We start from the raw sequence: 14,167 nt of genomic DNA on the forward strand, positions 1-14,167 counted from the left end.
GTGCAGTTTAAATAGACCGCCAGATTGGAAGAGTACGCTTGGTTAGTGATTATGGAGTGAGGCATGTCATGTGTGTAATCAGCGCAGCTCAAGTTGACTGCCTGAACTAGCTCGCAGTCAACGCTCCATTTAGCATCTTAGTTTAGAGCTTCAGGCAACTGTTTGGCCCACTATCCAGTGGTTTGGGTCATGGAGACACTGCGAAAAGACTAGCAGGAACACATAATCCTGAGGCAGTTTTAACTTACGGCGCCTGTTCTCCCACTGGGGCGCATGTCAAGTGTCCAGCATACCAAACCGGTGCAGTCGAGATCTCAGTGGGTCCGAGGAAAGTACCAGTTCACCTGAAACCTTTAGACATGCTCTGACACATAAACGGGCTTGTTGTACATATGGCACAGTGGAGTATCCAGTAGATCCTCTGGCATAAAAAAGAAACATTCTGCCATTACTCAGGTGTACTTTTTAAAATGGAACTTGTATGGATCATGTTCAGCAAACCCCTCACTTAGCATTTAGCTAAGAGTTCATATCTGAATACATTTTTTACTGCAAGCTGAGCCTTTACAACCCTGAATGAAACCTGACACCTGACGCTGCTGTGGTATGTGGGTATGGCTACTATGGTTAGCGTCATCAATTATCTCCAGTCTGAAGTCTGTCATCTAATATTAAGTCTCAGGCCTGTAATTGAGGTGTGATGTTCAATTCCCACGTTTCTTTCGCTCCTCATCTGATGAAGGGTGTGCCATCAGGTTTCCTGCAGAGACAAATTGCTGAAACGAAGTCCTTTTTATAAGTTGGAGCTCTTGGAAAGGTCAGTCATGCTTGAATTTGCTGCCGGCTCGATTGTTGCAATGCCCTTTTTTCTGACCTTTGCAGAAGAGATATTTCCTGTCGGCAGTTTGTGTGAAATGCTGCTGCCAGGCTTGAGTCAACTCTAAGAGGTACAATCACAATACACTAATCCCTGCTGCCCTTCACTGTTTGCCTCTGAGTTTTTATAATTTAAGATTTTATGATTTTTATGATTAATTGTGTCTTTAATTGTCCAGACACCTCTATGATCTCGGGCTCACATGTTAGTGCCCACTTTAATGTTCCTTTTTAAAACACATTACTTTAGATATTGTTTATTTTGAAAAGGGCTTTATAGATAAAGTTAATTGTTACCTGGTTATTAGAAGTAATGGGAACAGCTGTCATGTTTTAACAGGGAAAATTAGTGGAAGCATACTAATTATTCATTTAATATATGTACAAGCAAAGAAAATAACTAGCACATTTGTTCTTTAAATGAGCTCTCTCTTTTCAATGAGAGTCAAGACATTTTCAGAGGTGTATTCCATAAAATGACCATCCAACCTTTAATTTTTTTTTTGAAGACACTGTAACGTTTTAATGTTTAGGCATTAGGCATCTAGATATAAACTAAAAAAATAAGGACTGAAGGAAGGCTATGATATGCAACAAAGGCCCTAACTGGAACTGAACTGGGAATGTTGTGGTTATATGTTACAGTATGTAGTATTGTGTGTATATCACATCTTCTTCCTCTACCATAGAGCTCCATTGTTGTCCAAAAACTACTAAAAACCCACACTATTGCACTGGGTGACATGTTCCTTCATTACCATGAACACACAATCTCAATCCCGTGAATTAATCTGCTGCTGAAAATAGTCCCCCAAATATTGATTATTTCCTATTATTTGAAGTAACCTGATAAAAACTACAGCGACCAACTATTCTAGAAAACTACTGAGACCGTTTTTAAAGTAAAAGTATATATTTGTGAGCTCTTTATAAAAGATTTATATCTTCAATAGGAAAGAGTGGGCTTGGGGCTGAGAGCCAAGGACAGAGTAGAGTAGATGACAAATGCATTTATTGAGATTTGCTAACAAACTGAAAAATACAGTGGCCTTTAGCCACTAGGCTGCAGGATTTTAGTTTTTGATGTATCTACCACATGGAAATCAACAGATTATTTTCTTATACATCTGTATGATAAGCAGACATGTGTCAGAGCTCTTCAGGGAGTAACATGTAACTTTACAAATGAATGGCTTGCAGTACCACAATACATTTTACAGCTTGTTTCACATGTTCATTGCCAGTGTTCACTGCACAGCGGCGCACACTGGAACCTGCTCACATACCACTTATGTCGTAATACATTCAACAAACACAGTTAAAACAGTGTGGAGAGGTCTGAGAGGAAAACCATGGATTTTGGTGTCCTGTGGATGGTTAAAACTTTATTTGCATGTTGTGTTGTGGCTTAAAATGGTGTTTGTTTGTCGCTGTTCAGTTTTGTTTTAGGATCTCTGACCGCAGCACTCGCCACGCAAGCTGGTGTTTGTGCGTCAGTGTCACTGCCACAGATAAATTCTGACACGCCAAAGCCAGACAGTTCCCTTAGATACAAGCACAGAGAAATGACTTTCTTCTCTGTGACACAGAAACAGACTGCCTTTAATAATAGTAAGGACACATATTATTGCCTTGTTTTAAATTAGGGCCTAATAATGGACCTTATGCAAATATATAGTAGCTGTGAATTACAATGTTGGTAAGAACCATTCTAAAAGACAGTACCCACCCCAGCCACACCCTGCTGCCGTCTGACAAGAGATACAGAAGTATCCACTGCCGTACAACCAGACTTCAGATCAGCTTCTTCCCTCAGGCTGTGAGACTTCTTAATTCATCCTCACCCTGTAGAATAGTTTCTATTAATTATTATTTATTTACCCATCTACTACATATAATTACTGTATATAAACATTTGTTTTTGGGAGTAGCATAAGGGGAACTATAATGTAGTCTCCTTATATAACCCTGTGTAGTAAAATGATATATCAATCAGTCCCAGTACAGGCTTGGAGGTATTAAGATGCGCATTTAAATCCACACTAGAATGGGTTAAATGTGTATCAAATGCAGTCTGTCTCAGGTTAAAAATGTCCCTCACATGATCTTGATGTGATGATGCAATGTCTGTAGAAAATTGTTGTAGGTACTTCAAATTCGCAACTGTAAAATAATCAGACTCACAATTATGTTTACTCACTGCAACTGATGGACTTTTCTTTAATTTGTTCATTCACTCACTTGCTCACAAGCCAGTATCATTCAGTGGGCTTTGCTTTACAACAGTGGTTCCCAACCTTTTTACTTAAGGGAGCCCTTTCTATCGTTAAGTAAACTAACCACCCCTGACTAAGTGACATATTTTTTGGATATTGACATTACAGAACAACTGATGAACTGTGGAATGAACCCAAATAGGGACCACAATAACAGAAACTTTATGTAAAATGAGCAGTTTGGATGAATTTTGAGCAGACTCATTCCTATAAATATTACAACAGAGGTGAGTTTTCTGTTGGTTTTAGGAACATTTTCTACAATTCTCTGTCTGTATTGTCAACAATCAAGCATACTATCTTAGCAAATAATTTAATTTAGTTTTCTTCATGGAATTAGATAAGATGCTAACCTAAGAAATATACACAGTAGGCCTATATTACTGTGTATATTTCTTAGGTTTTCTTACACCCATTAAAATCAAGAAGGGCTTGCAACCCCCAATGAAGCTTTGGTGACCCCTAGTGGGGGTCCCATATTTTTCATAATATTTTACAGGTGTATTATTCGAATTGTAGCCTCTATTCAGTTGTGTGAATGTGAATAAGTGATCAGACACTGTACAACTAATGCTTTCCCAGTGAAAGATGAAAGGTGCTGACATGTCTGTTGCGTCCTCAGGGAGACAGGGGAGACACTGGGCTGACTGGTGCTGCTGGAGCTCAAGGTGCCCCGGTAAGTTGATGCTGATGGCATGTAGTTGCTGTCTGTATTAAGGTAGGCTGCATGATGTAGTTTTACAATGTAAACATTTATTTGAAAATGAAACACTACTCTGTAACAAATATGCAGCAATTATGACAGATGACAAAATGACAAAGATCAGTATATTAATTCAGGTTATTAGAAAGTGTTAGAGCTGCTGATGAATGCAGAGCATAATCACAGAACATAACTCCTGTTAACTCAGCATTCTGTGAATATAACAAGCAACTAGTTTTTAAATGGTCCCATAAAGGTTGGAAGGAAGGAGTAATCAGGACATAAACATGAGAGCTTGGATTCATTGCTGCTTTTACACACTGCTGTGTGCTAGTAAACTCACTGCCCACACACACAAACACACACATTGCATGTACACAAGTGCACACACTAGGACACAAAGAATGGGAAAAGCTGCTGTGTCGGCACACGGGCAATGAGCAGTCAGGCTTGATTAACTGTCGAAGGAAATCAATTAACCTGGCAACAATATTGGTTTCTATCTCTGTTACAAGACTGTTTCTCATGGTTTGTAATTGTGCATAGCACCAATTCTCTAGTTACTTGAGTTTTTAGAGACTTGAACCTGGACCAATCACTTTGGAGCCAACAACCAGTTTTTTTTAAACCAGGAAGCTGTATTCTACCTGAAACAGAGATATAATTCATGCTTCATTGTTGGTGTTACTATATTTCTGTTTAAACCAAGCTGGAACCAGAATGCTTTGCAAAAAAGTCAATCAAATCCAGTAGAAAATAATCTTTGACCTTATTTTCCATAGTTAGAACAAAGACACATCTGATCATCCTGTGATGTTTGTTGTAAAAGCCACAGTTATCATAACTGCTGGAGGCCACTGGAAATGCCATCATATTAAAAGGGCTCGCCGCAAATTTTAAATGTCAAAGTCAATTCACTAGCCACTAGAAGTACTACTGCCTGTAATAATGGTTGTGTAATGTCCTCTGTGATGTCATCAGAGACAGCAGCAGAAAAACCTGCTTCACTTCACACTGAACCACACTCTCGAGACTCATTCAGGGCTCCCCAGAGGTTGATGGGCCTGAAGTATTTATTTGATTCATGCCTTTCATTTCATTTTATTCAAGCAGGCTATGATTAAGGCATGTACATCCATTTACCTTATTATTTACTTCGACCACATTTATGAACATTGTAACATTATGTATATATGACATAAAATAAGGGAAAGCATAAAAGGTCCTCTTAAAAGCAGGCTGCATTATGCTCACACTACAGTAACTCACAGGAGATACGTCTGGAGCAGCATAGGTACTGAAATGTGTTCAGCAGAATGTGTACTAGATATTTCTTCATTTAAAATTTACATAAAGTACTATATGGAGGTCATAGAGGTTGCTGCTTGTGCAATACAAGCTCAGTTCTGCCTTGATGTATTCCATGCTCTGTACAGACTGCTTTGTAGAACAAGCATTTTTTTTCCTCTGGGTATGCTGTCAGTTCAATGCACTTTAATATCAGGCAGTGAAAAAAGACAAAGGTTTAATCATATGGGAAGCCACCACCTAAAAGGCTGTTCTTTGGAATAACAGAACTGTTGAATGTTATGTTCCATGTGTATGTGTGAAATGTTCACACTTTTACGTCCTGTGTCTCTTAATACCAGACTGCTAAACTCATCAGTGTTACATCCCACAACCACACACTCACACTTTATGAGAGGCAGTGTGTAAAGCAAAGCACACACACAGATATACACATGTATTACTCATTCACAAACTGGGGAACTTGTTTTTCCTGTCTCTGCTAATTACACAGCCTTCAGTACTGATATCCAGACACCCACTCTATTTAAAATACAGTGGACACCCATGTCAACATATGCATATGAACACACAGACTTTCATAGGTCCACAGCAGCAGACAGCATTGCGTGCAGAACAGCTCCCCACTGCATTCCAAAGCCAAACCCTCTCTTCCTAATCAAGCTGATGTTTAAATGAAACGTGGGGAAACAAAAACTGTGAATGCAGGTTTTATTATTGTAAATAGTTTTACTATAATACATTGTCCCAGTTGTAATTGCCTTGTAACAGAGGCTGATAAAATGGAGTACAGTGAAAACAGTGCACTATATAGTAAGTAGGGAGTGGCTTTGTCTGGACCGGCCCCATTTTCCCCCAACCTACACCCTGAGTTACATAAAGCAATATCAGGCTTTTTAGGATATGAGAAGGACTTTTGCAGTGCCACTTTGTGACATAACCAGGGCTTAATCCTTCAAAAAATGTATTTGTAGTCATGTATCCATCAACATATTTTTACGCGCATTAGAAAAGGTTGATGGAAATGGCAAAATCTGATATATCAATTTCTCGAAATACTTGAGCAAAAAAGCTTATAAGTTCTGAAATACCGTATAGGGCGGATCAGCTGTTTCCCCTCTGACCATCTTTTCACTGTTTGAGGTTCAACTGGTGCTTTTGTAATTACGTCATCTTGTTGCGCCTTCTTGTGACTCTTTGACTGGAGAATTGGCACAACCTTATCTCAGTGAACCAACTAATAATAATCATATAATGGTAGTCGATGGAAACAACGATCAATTTATTAAATCATTGTTATGCATGCCAAAATTTCTACTGTGTTATTTACTGTAACATCTCATGTTAGAACTGGAAACTAGCTTATACAAGACGTGTTTTCACCCGAATGAATTGCACATTTCCACAGAATTTCGAGTAAATCTCCAAAAGAAATGTAAATTAAGGCTTATTTGAAACTGGAATTGCAGCAAAGAATGATACGTTTCTAAAGCTTGTTAGATTGACTTCACAACATTTTGGACTGACTGAAATCCTGAACTGATTCACAGCTGTCAAAAATTCAAAGTGCTTGCTCTTCTTTGTTATTTACTGACGCTGCCTCGTCTGGCCTCTCGGTTCGTCTGTCGTCCTACCCCTTCCCTGTTCTGCCCTCTGCTCACCTCGGGGGGAGGTATGATGGTGTTTCGATAACCAGGTTTTGTTAAAGACAGCTCACATATCCACATCCATCCACACACTTGCGGGCATGCTGATGAGAGATTGATGAGTAAGATGAATGTTACGATGCAGGGCCCGCTTCACTCTAATGTGCTATCACTCTGCATCCTTGTTTTCACCGGAAAAACAGATGCATCTCATACTTTTAGTATCACCTGGAGATCTTCTCAAGTTAGTAACTAAAAAGCCACTCAACACTGAAATCTGACATTAATTCCACATCACCTTCCTCCAGGATCAGGCAAATCATTTTGACAAAATTAAAGTAGTCTATTCGGCTGTTCTAACATTAAATTGAGACACTGAGAAACATATTTTACAGACAGATAGATGAGAGGATGAAAGAGAGTACACAGGAAGTCTTTTTGATGTTAGCAGAGAGAAAGCCCCGATGTTGTTACCGAAGTAAAGCCACCATGTCAGACGCCCGCTGATATCTGGATATATCAGACTTATTTAAACCCCAAGGATTACACTTAGTTTACTTTTTACACATGCACACACATCAAACTTATCTTTAGTGGGATCATCAGTGCAGGTTCACATAGTCTGAATCCAAAGCACTTTGATCCTCCAGCATAATCCATTAGTTTTTGCATGATAGGTAGGGAATCTTCAACAGAGCTGCTTTTCCAAAGACTTTAACCATCACTGGAGGCTAACATCTTAATGCATGACATGACAGGACATAGCATAATGTGACCCCTATTCATATTCATTTAATAAAGTTATATCAGTAGCATCTCCTGACTTTACAAGACAGTCCAAATTGTGGGGATAAACTTGCCAAGACATAAAAATAGTAACAGACGGGTTTTCTCTAACATCAGTGCACATTGAGTTGACATTTCCATCAGTGTGTTTGGAGGTGGATTTTAAATTTGAAAGAAATTAAAACAGAACCCTAACCCTAACCAGAAATAAAAAGAAAGGAAAGACACTGCAAAAAGTGCATAGTGAGTACTTTTTGCCACACTATATGGTTCCATGTAAGCAGCACTATACAGTTGTGCAAGCAGTATAGCGTCTACCTATGATGGGGCATTTAAACGCTCAGAATACAGATAAAATACATCAAAACATTCCCTCTGAAACTGGGTTTAAATCTCCACAAAGACATTATGTAATCTTGTAAATCCACGTTGTCCACAGGGTGCCCAGGGACCACCTGGCGAAGCAGGCCCAAAGGGACCTCAGGTAATATGTGACTTGCGAGTCACTTGTCAGAATTGTTGGTGGCTTAAAGTCATTCCAATCAGTTGTTTATCTTCTGTGTTCTTGATTGTCTTTTTAGGGAGATATTGGGTTGCCTGGGCCACAAGGACCACCTGGAATAAAAGGAATGCCGGTTGGTATAACATCAGCCATCTTTCAATCGTCTTCAGCATGCTGAAATGATTCCTCAACATTCTGCATGACAATACCTATATACAATATTCCATTAAGCTGTCAAGTACTGAATGGTTTACATGTCAGAAATTATCAGAACATGTGTTGATGATTTATGTGTCCCTTTTTGTGCCCGCCTACAGTATGAAAGCTAATGAGAACTTGCGTACATGTTTGATTGATTAGTTGCTCACATAAGTCAAGTTGTAGTCCACCATGGCCAGACACACATGGAGCCTAAATAGACTTACTGTTGGATCCATATATTAGCTCTTTTGTGCGCCATGTTCACAAAGAAAGATAGAATAGAACACATAATTTTGATGGGGATTGTAATAGACATGGAGATATCCAGGATCCAGATCTAACTTGACTTGAACTTGAACCTGACCTTCACCTGGGGGATGGATTCCTAGTATTGGTACCTTGTTTTGTTTCGACAAACACAATTGCCCATGTTTGCAGGTAAAAAGCATGTGCTCCTTTCTGTTGCACTAGTATATCCTGCTGGTTTGTCGCAACACCTGCACAGTGGAGGGTGAAACCTTGGGGGACAGCATGTACCTCCCCTGCATCAAGGTCTCAGTATGCTTTAAACAAAGTGTTTTTCAGATCATTTAACAGCATATGAAACCCCCTGTTCGAATGTAACCTTGCAAAGCAGCCGGACTCGCAAGTTCATGAAATCACAAAACCATGCGAGAATCCATCTTGCCAGGCTTTAAGCCATGTGCTAGTGTCCAACCAAAGTGGTACCGAACCAATCAGCATCTTACAAGGATCTACTGGCATGAGCTACATGTGTGGTTTAACTCTTGGTATGTGTGTGAGTTTGAGAAGGGACTATTTGCTCGAAAACAACAATGGCAGCTGCTAAAAAAGTTAGTAAAGATGCAGCTAGGATCAGTTATATCAGAACTAGAGAGTGTTTCTTCATTGAAAGAAGAGCAAAGAACAGCACTGAAGGTTCTTCTCGATTGAGAAGATGTTTTCAGTCTTCTCCAGACTGGATTCGGTGAGAGTTTGACTACGTTCGTTTGATTGGTTGAAATTCGCTCGTGATAGACAGTATTTTTGAAAGTGCTTGCCCTTTTCCAAACAGTTTCCAATGATAATGTCCCAGGTGGTTCTGTGTAACAAACCATTTAGCGCATTCAGGTTAGTCTGAATGATCAAACGATTCGATAGGTGTGCCTAGGTATGAAAATAAGGCAAATGAACACATTGAATACACTTTTAGAGAAACTGTCTGCAAGTGTTTTATTAAACACTTAAATTTGCAAAATTTTTGTTAAGACTAAAAAACACATGCATGAGACAGAGCCGAAAGGCTATAATGACGGGATTTTTCCCTCATTTTTAAGTGTGACCCTTTGGAATCGCTTTCAACACTTTTGCTTTTAGACGTGGTTAGACATCCTACGACCTAGTTTGTTTGAAGCATATTGGGGCCTTTACTCCCTCCCGGCGAGGCTCTTTGCTGAAAGGTGAAAAGAAGCAGCTGGCAACATGAAAGTAGCACATGTCTCTCTGTTCCCTTCCTAACAGTAAAGTTAGCAATGACAAGGACTGTAGCACGTAGGGGATTTGGTACTCCAAACATCTTGAATAATAAAGCCTATTGGCTGTTGGCGGTGGAGGAAGGACGTTTGGTCAAATTTTAACTTTTTCACAAGAAACTACTACTTTCAGCCCACATGGGCTTGCCACGACGGATCATGTTACTGATCCTAGTTCTTGTCCATGCCTATTTGGCCCACATTTAACCCATACAGGACCCATACATTTAAATTTCCTGTTGTTACCTATGTGACAGGTCCACCCGTTTTCACATTTGTCTTTGTGCAATGCAGTCTTATCTCCTGCACTAGAATTCCACACATAAAAGTGTTCACATTACCGTCTCTGCGGTGGGCTCATAATGAGATCATTAATTTAGCCAAGGCGCCATATGAGTCCATTTGGTTTATTTAGTAGTGCCATTAAGGCATTGAGTGGCTGTTAATTTAGAACCAGAGTCAGATGAGTTTGTGTGGGGTTACGGCTGGACACACAGTAAGGGCACCCCCCTCTGGTAAACAAGATTACACACGGCCAGATGCAATTACAGCAGAGCACTATGAGTACACAGTCCTCTATGGTGATCACTGGGCTGTATGTTTATAGCTATACTGCTCTCGGGTGGTCAAAATGTGACAGTGCAACATAGATAGAGTGGGTAAAGGTAAGGAGAGTGAATAATGGCTGGAAAGGCATTTAACACATTTGCATTGTGGAAACCTGTTTAGTTGAAATGTTGGATGGTCATAGAACAACATATGAAACAGAAAATTATTCAGTATATTTCCTGTATCTTGATCCAACATATAAATACAATATGAAAACTGAATTGAATATGATTTGGTCTTTTTTTAAATATCATACTTTCTCTGTAGCACATAAAGCCTTGTGAAAAGCAGCCAAACACTGGTTTAGCCTGCTGCATGGATCTAAGTGCACAGAGGTCACCTTTCCACAACCACAAGCTTCATCCTTTAGTCTTCATCCCCTTCTTTCTATTCCTGTCAGTAGAACTGAACACTGCCGCGGTATGACGTTATGCCTGCAGTGGGTCTCTATCTGACACATGCGTACAGACACACGCATACACACAGGAGTCAGAAGGAGGAGGTGGGATGAGCAGTCGCTTGTATCTAGGCAACCACATACAATCGTACGATAATAAATATACGCAGAAGTCAAACTAATTGTCAGTTGACCCAGCCAACACCAATCAAATTTGGCATTTCGAATGTGCATACTCCTTGTTTGGCTCCTCAATCAATAAACACACAATGGTATGTTTCTCTTTGCTCAAAATGATGTATTTCACATCCCTATATTGTCATGATCACTGTGTTTCTGCCACAAGCAATCAGATTTATTATTGATTTTGTTAACATCTAATACGTTTGCTAACTGAAAGGGCTTCAAATGTTCAGTTGCAAATGTCAGCATCAATCATTTAAACCTTTTACTTTAGTTTTGAATTGTTAAAACTATGTCATGATCATAACAATATCTTAGCTTAGCCACCTAACTGAACTGAACATGTAACCAAGGTTAAAATGCACCTGATTCGACCAAGGTCTTAACCCTAGTAATGTGTCATTCATGAGTGAGTCTGCTCTATGAGTCAGCTCCTTTAAGCTCTTTTTTTAAATGAATACAAGACAGAATAATAGGATGATCCTATAACATATTTGCTCACATAAAAAACATGGCCCAATATAAATAAAATGCTCAATATGTATCTGTAATAGTGTTGTTTTCAAATTATTTAAAGTACTTATGCCAATCATGATGTAAAAATATGGTACAATTTAAAGTTTACTATAATTACATCAAATAATTTATGTGTAGCATATATTTGTACACATAGAGTACCAAGCATAGGTCAAAACATTGTGAAATTTGTCTGAATTATAAAAAGACAAAAGTTGTTTGGGAGCCAAAAGAGTTTGCTCTTATTACTGAGCTGAGCCAAATGATGTGGCTCGCTAATAAGAGCCAAAATTCTCATCACTAATGAACCCTGGGTCGAGCCCCGCCATCAATTACATTAACATGTACACATGAAATTATTTATTTGATTATTATTTACAACACTAAACTACATACCAATACAATATCAGTTACAGTTACTCAGTTAATCAAATACTTGATAAAAGCAAAATCCCCTGGATAAAGTGATGTGTTAAATATAATGAAAATAACCAATCCATCTCGCTAAGACCATGTGGAAACATACGTAATACAAACTAACTAATATTAACTGAAGTCCTCCATCAGACAGTGCTTGTCCAATTATAGCTTAGCAACTGCAACTTGCTAAGTTTCGGATTTCCTTAGCTACAGTAGTACCTGAGAGTTACTTCCAAGGCCAAGGAGCACGTTATTAACTAACCAAATTAGTTTTTTAAGGTTACAGGTTATATTAAAATACTTCATAACCCGGATATGTAGCATTTCGACCTTGTGGATGCTATCAGCGTTTAGGCAGTGTTACGAAGTTTCTTTATTTCCATGACCTCTACACACTTCATTAATTGGTGGAGGATGCTGACTTTTTACCCGGGACATTAGTCTCAGTCTTTAAGTGCGATATCATGTATGTAGCCATCAAGTCATCAAGTGCCTCTTAATGTTTCCAGTCGACTCGTTTTAAAATGAGAAATCCTGTACAAGTCGTCCGAGACAGCGTTTTCAACCAACTCATCAAGCTAGCTTAATTAGCTAGGTAGCTTCATCTACAGCTACACCTCTGTCTGACATCAAGGACCCATTGTTCAGAAATTGCTCCAAATTTGAAGTGGGAAATGTGCAAAGCGTGCAAGTATGCAAAAGTAGGCATGCACGAGTGTGTGTGTGTGTGTGTGTGTGTGTGTGTGGACCTGAGCCATCTCATTTTTCCCTCACTGCCTCCTGACTAAGCCGTCACGCACACTGTCACATTCAGCCCAAAGCACTGTGTCTGTCTCTTTCATCTCATTCTCTCTCTCCCTTTCATTCCCTCCCTCTTTCGTCCCTCCCCTTTCCCTCTCCCCCTCTCCCCTCTCCCCTCCAATATCTTTGTCTGTCCAGGGAATCCAGGGGCCCCAGGGGCCGCCCGGAGAGATCGGCCGAGATGGTCCCAAGGTCTGTGCGTTGAACGTTATAATTAGTTATTATGCTAATGGCCTGCTGCTCCCCAGCCACTCGGCTATTCTCAGCCTGTTCTAATGTTGTACCCTCCCTCCCTGTTTGCTTGATGTTCCCGTAGAGAAAACTGCATTTTGCTCAGACGGAGTCAACTTTTTTGGAATCAAATTGTAGGTGTTTCTGAATATGTGATAAATGCCAATCCTGACAAGCACGGTTCATATTTGGACTGTTGGAGTGTGTATTTATCTCCTTTTTTTACTCTTTTTTTAGTTTTACTCTTAGAGATTCATGCAAAGTGAGGTTTTGCAATATTTGACTTAATTATGGGTCTAATTGCAGATTGAAGGGGTACTCCAGTGATTTGTTGTTGCACTTTTGCAAAGTAAGGGAATTTGCAAGAGACAAATTAAAACAAGAATGGTTGAAAGCAAAGCAACAGACACTGTGATACCCCAACTTTTAGCCCCAAAACGCTGCAGAAATGACAATTTCAGGGCTCTGTTTCTTTGTCTTTGCAATAAGTAGCACAAAGGGCAGGAGGACATGTTAATATTTCCCTGACCTTGAAATGCACAATTTGTATACTCGGTGCAGCACGCATGGCACAAAGATGGAAGGAGAAGCGGGAGTGAAAGATAAGAGTCTCATGCATATGATTAAGATTAATAATTAAGGTGATTTGGTCACTCAGTAAGCATACATGTATAAATAAACTGATAACATAAATAAACACAAATAAATACATACCCTAACTAGTATATGAATTTAGATTGCTCGTTTTAAATGTGACTTAAATCCCAGTAAAGCAGCCTGTACTGAACTAACGATTCTCACCAGTCTGTTTTATCTGCACCTGCTTTCACACCTGCATGGAAAGTTCCCTATCAGCTGATTAAATCCCTGCTGAAGTCTGAAGGCTGTGTGTTCCATCTGTAGCTGATAATTGAAGACGTATGAAAAGAACAGCACTATCACACACAGTGATCCACCGTGGTTACCTGGATTAAGTCATGCATAACCAACATCAGGCTGCTGCAAAAACAACTACACAAACCAAGCTGTAGCTCGGCACACATCAGACTGGTTGGATACAAGTTTGCGTCTTCCTGGGCATCCACAAACACCAGAGAACAGCAGCATCTGTGTACGTCATGGCTTTCTTACCAGCAGTTTAATTTTAGGTTTAAAAATTATGGCAAACTAAAATTATGAT

The 14,167-nt window shown here is 39.5% G+C and overlaps 1 protein-coding gene across 1 annotated transcript in view; it reads left to right on the plus strand.

Moving 5' to 3' along the window:
- The window catches only part of si:dkey-225n22.4 (collagen alpha-1(XXI) chain), a 67,361-nt gene that overhangs the window by 24,283 nt on the left and 28,911 nt on the right, over window positions 1–14,167 (plus strand). Inside the window, exons 18-21 of the mRNA XM_035654270.1 lie at window positions 3,775–3,828; window positions 8,035–8,079; window positions 8,177–8,230; window positions 12,895–12,948. Of these exons, the coding sequence (XP_035510163.1) occupies window positions 3,775–3,828; window positions 8,035–8,079; window positions 8,177–8,230; window positions 12,895–12,948 (207 nt within the window). The remainder of the gene's footprint in view (window positions 1–3,774; window positions 3,829–8,034; window positions 8,080–8,176; window positions 8,231–12,894; window positions 12,949–14,167) is intronic.

The sequence above is a fragment of the Morone saxatilis genome, unplaced genomic scaffold (assembly GCF_004916995.1).
Source record: "Morone saxatilis isolate NCDOM2014 unplaced genomic scaffold, NCSU_SB_2.0 Contig0, whole genome shotgun sequence".
Classification (NCBI taxonomy): domain Eukaryota; kingdom Metazoa; phylum Chordata; class Actinopteri; family Moronidae; genus Morone; species Morone saxatilis.